Raw genomic sequence first — 3,769 nt, 5'->3', positions numbered from 1 at the left:
AAATAAATAATAGATATTAAGAGACTTATGAGAACTCAGCAAGAAACACACATTATCAAGATCAAGATGATTATCTGTCAATCAAGGTCAGCAGATTCAGTTTCTGTTGCACTTAAAACTGTGTTTGATCCATCTGACTCTTGACACTTCTGGATATAGGAAACTGGATCAAACAGTTCTGGCACCTGAAAACCAGAAACAATGCACCAGCTTCAAAAAGGATGTAAAAAGACATCACACGAAACTTCTAGATATAATTACAGAAAGTTTGAATGAATGGGTGATAAACTGCAAATACATTTATTTATACAGAGTGATTCATGACTCGATACCTTGACTTCGGCAGCTTATATCTGAGGTCATTCCCATTCAGAAATGTCATATATGAACCTCAACAGTTACAAAGCAACAGACGATATATTTCCTAGTAGTTTCAAATCACATCCAATATATTTCTGTTTACTTCCTAGGAAGGTCTACTACTGGGATGACTAATGACATCAGGCATATACATACACCACAAATGACTGTATTATTTTATTGCTGAATATGAATAAAATTAACAGAAGGCATATTAAGATAGCTTTCTTAAATGTGTTATTCGGAGATATGAATTTGCACAGTCATACAGATATATTGCCACCATATTACTTACACAGACTTATCGAGTGTTCTCTTGCTTTAGACTATTGGTTTTAGATTAGAGCTCTTGACATGATCTTACTGAAACTGTCTATATGAAAAACTTATAACTTGCATATTGTGATTACAAAATAAACCTTCCAAATGTTCATAAGTCACATTCCATTATAAACGCTAACTATGCTTCACATATTCACATAAAAATATTATCAGTATTTAACAGAACAACCACAACACACTGAAGCAAAAGATTAATCACCCATTCATGATCCAGTACACAACTTACATTCATGAAACATGTGACAATATAGATAACCACACCAAGATCAGTGGTCAAGTTTGTACAAATATAAGGGATCACTGTTTATCATTGCCTTTTTATTGTTAGTGGTTGGTTCATTTTTTAATTACACACCCACTGGGTTCTATTTCGACATAATCACTGACACACATATTACTTTGTTCTCTGAAAGTTGGGACAAGTGCAAGTGGCAGTCAATAAGGCCCAATGATAGGTAAGGGTTTTCTGTCCCACTTTGTTTACTCATGGATTTATACTATTTTGTACTATAGACAGACTTTTTTCCTTGGTTTGTGGCACTTAACTGCACATGGTTCCATTTAACTTTACTGATTTTTTGTTTACATTAACTTTTTTTTACATGACTTGCAATATAGGGATGCATTTCTGATCACTACTTGAATATCCCTATGTTTATGCATACTGTCATGGTGCTGTCTGCTGCATCTTCAGAGCTAGGCCAGGCCACATTAAATATGTCTGTTTCAACTTGGTTGTTTTCTTAATGACTTGCATGGTAACACCAGCACTCATTAAGTGGGGTATGATTCTCCCAGGATCATCTTGAAGAATGAGGCAATATGACATGAACTGGAGGCTGTGGAACTAAATATGAGCTAATATATATGTAGGACCTATGCTACTGTCAACATAACAAATACCTTTTACATACATAGATTTTTATTTTCCATGACACGTTTCGGTCATACATGACCATCATCAGGCAGGAATATGTATAGTTATCGAAATACCATACAGATCCTTATCGGTGCAACGCATTGTATTAAATATTAACATAAAAACTTTACCTCAGATTAATATATAGTTAAAAATAGCAAATACATGATTAAGAATAAAGGTGTACTATATATAAAATGTTGAAATATTATTAACATAACTAAAGGTAAGTTTGAAGTATATAAACGGTATTAACACTTATATGTGCCGGTCACCGTCTAAGGCATGCACTGTCTTTGCTCGCTCGTGGGTTCGAATCCCACTCAGGGCATGGATGTTTGTGTGTGTTTTTATGTGTTTGTCTATAGGTAGAGGCCTTGCGACAAGCTGATCGCTCGCCCAAGGAGTCCTACTGTATGTGTAAGATCTCGAAAAACCGAATTGAACGGAGAAGTTCATGGAGGTAGGCCTAGGCCCACTGGGGCTGTAGTGCCAAGGAAAAAACACTTATATGTAGGGTTAGGGATCTGTATGCCAATGTAGTTCCTACAATATATTTTGTCTGAGACACACAACAGGATGCAACCAATGAAAATAAATTCGATCTGCATACTTGGTGCCTGGCTGCTTTCAGAAACACAGATTGGTAAGGCTAGGTTAGGGCCATTGACATTTAGACTATAAAACTAGGTGGCATGAGTTTGGATCTTAGGGCACTGCTGTATGAGTCTCCTATGCCTGTCAAAGGTTTATAGATGTTTCACATTTTCAGCTTTAAGTTTCAACTCAGTTATTAATTGAAAATTCAGTGACAGATGGTTCTAATATAAGTAGGTTGGTGAGTTCTATTACTGTAAATTCTGTACAAGTGCAGTTAGTTATCATCCATTTTTTTAATGTCTTTGTTAGGCCTTCCAGATACATATATGAGCCCAACTGAATACTTGTCATTGAATCAGTCTTGGCCTGTCAAAAATAAGTATGTGGTAATTCGCTGTTTACCCCCTTGATTGTACAATGAAGTGTCTCATGTGTTCATCACTTGTAGATATCAGAGACCCAACAAATCTCGTTTGAATTCATGACTTATATTAAACAAGCTGCAGTGGTTTTTGATACCTTGCTGTCAATATAAAATAATAAATTTGCTACTACAAAACTTGCCACCTGCTTTGAGAAACTACATATTTTGTGAGACCAAATTCATATGACAAGATGTTTGACTTAGCACAAACAATTTCAGACTGTCATAGTGGATTTGCAGAGCACTGGGTCTGAGTTGAGAGCCCCCACATTTCTTTAATTGTTCTGCATTGGCACACTAGAGCCCCAAGGCTTGGTGTAAAGATGTTGCAGGACCTAACCTGAATCTGTCAGTATGTTTGCTCCACTCACTCAGCACACATCACCACTAAAGATTTTACCAGGTGGGCCAATTTCAATCAGACTGTATGGGTGCAAGAGATCTGTACGCTGCCAAGAGCCCCCTCTGGAGAACTTGTCAGCAGCCCTAGTCCCTGCTCCCTTGTAGATCTCACTGTTTTGGGGAAAAAGTTTTGCACGTGAGCTGCCTTAGGATACTTGGTATTGCACCTAGTTTATTTGTAAAAATATCCAGCGTAAATTTTGACAAAGTAAACTTATTTCATGTATCAAATCAACTGATGAAGTTTACTTCTCTGCATCACTGCAAGCTTAATTGCCAGTTATTCAAACTGCAGGTAAAATGCAGTGATTTCTCCTGGGATTCTTCATTTCAAGTAACTGAATGGTTGCTAGTACCTGTGATAGTTGGGAATGATTCTGTGATACATTTTAGCACGGAAACGATCTGGAACAGAGGATTTTAACTGCATTTTCCCCTGGGAAAAGTGTCTCATTTCTCCAACCAACCAGGTGTGAAACATTATCCGGTGCATCTTCTATAGGACAGCCATGTGAATCCTACTGGTTGGATGGCAATGAGACTCTGGGGTTGTGGGAACTAGTGGATGGATTCTTGCAGCCATTTTGGGTGAGGAATGGTGTAAGGTGTACGTGGAATTGACTTCATTGGAAGTATGTGGTTCAATCTGCTTAGTAACTACATTTGCTTCTGCTGTTTCGGTCGTCCCAGTCTGATATGCAGTCTCATAGTTGGGGGGGGGG

The 3,769-nt window shown here is 37.6% G+C and overlaps 1 protein-coding gene across 1 annotated transcript in view; it reads right to left on the bottom strand.

Moving 5' to 3' along the window:
* Nucleotides 1-3,769, bottom strand: part of LOC111864153 (eukaryotic translation initiation factor 4E-binding protein Mextli) — a 79,869-nt gene continuing 76,100 nt past the window's right edge. Inside the window, exon 13 of the mRNA XM_023851206.2 lies at nucleotides 1-185. Within this exon, the coding sequence (XP_023706974.1) occupies nucleotides 78-185 (108 nt within the window). The 3' untranslated portion in view covers nucleotides 1-77. The remainder of the gene's footprint in view (nucleotides 186-3,769) is intronic.

Source organism: Cryptotermes secundus, unplaced genomic scaffold (assembly GCF_002891405.2).
Source record: "Cryptotermes secundus unplaced genomic scaffold, Csec_1.0 scaffold1647, whole genome shotgun sequence".
Classification (NCBI taxonomy): domain Eukaryota; kingdom Metazoa; phylum Arthropoda; class Insecta; order Blattodea; family Kalotermitidae; genus Cryptotermes; species Cryptotermes secundus.
This window is presented reverse-complemented; position numbering and strand designations above follow the sequence as displayed.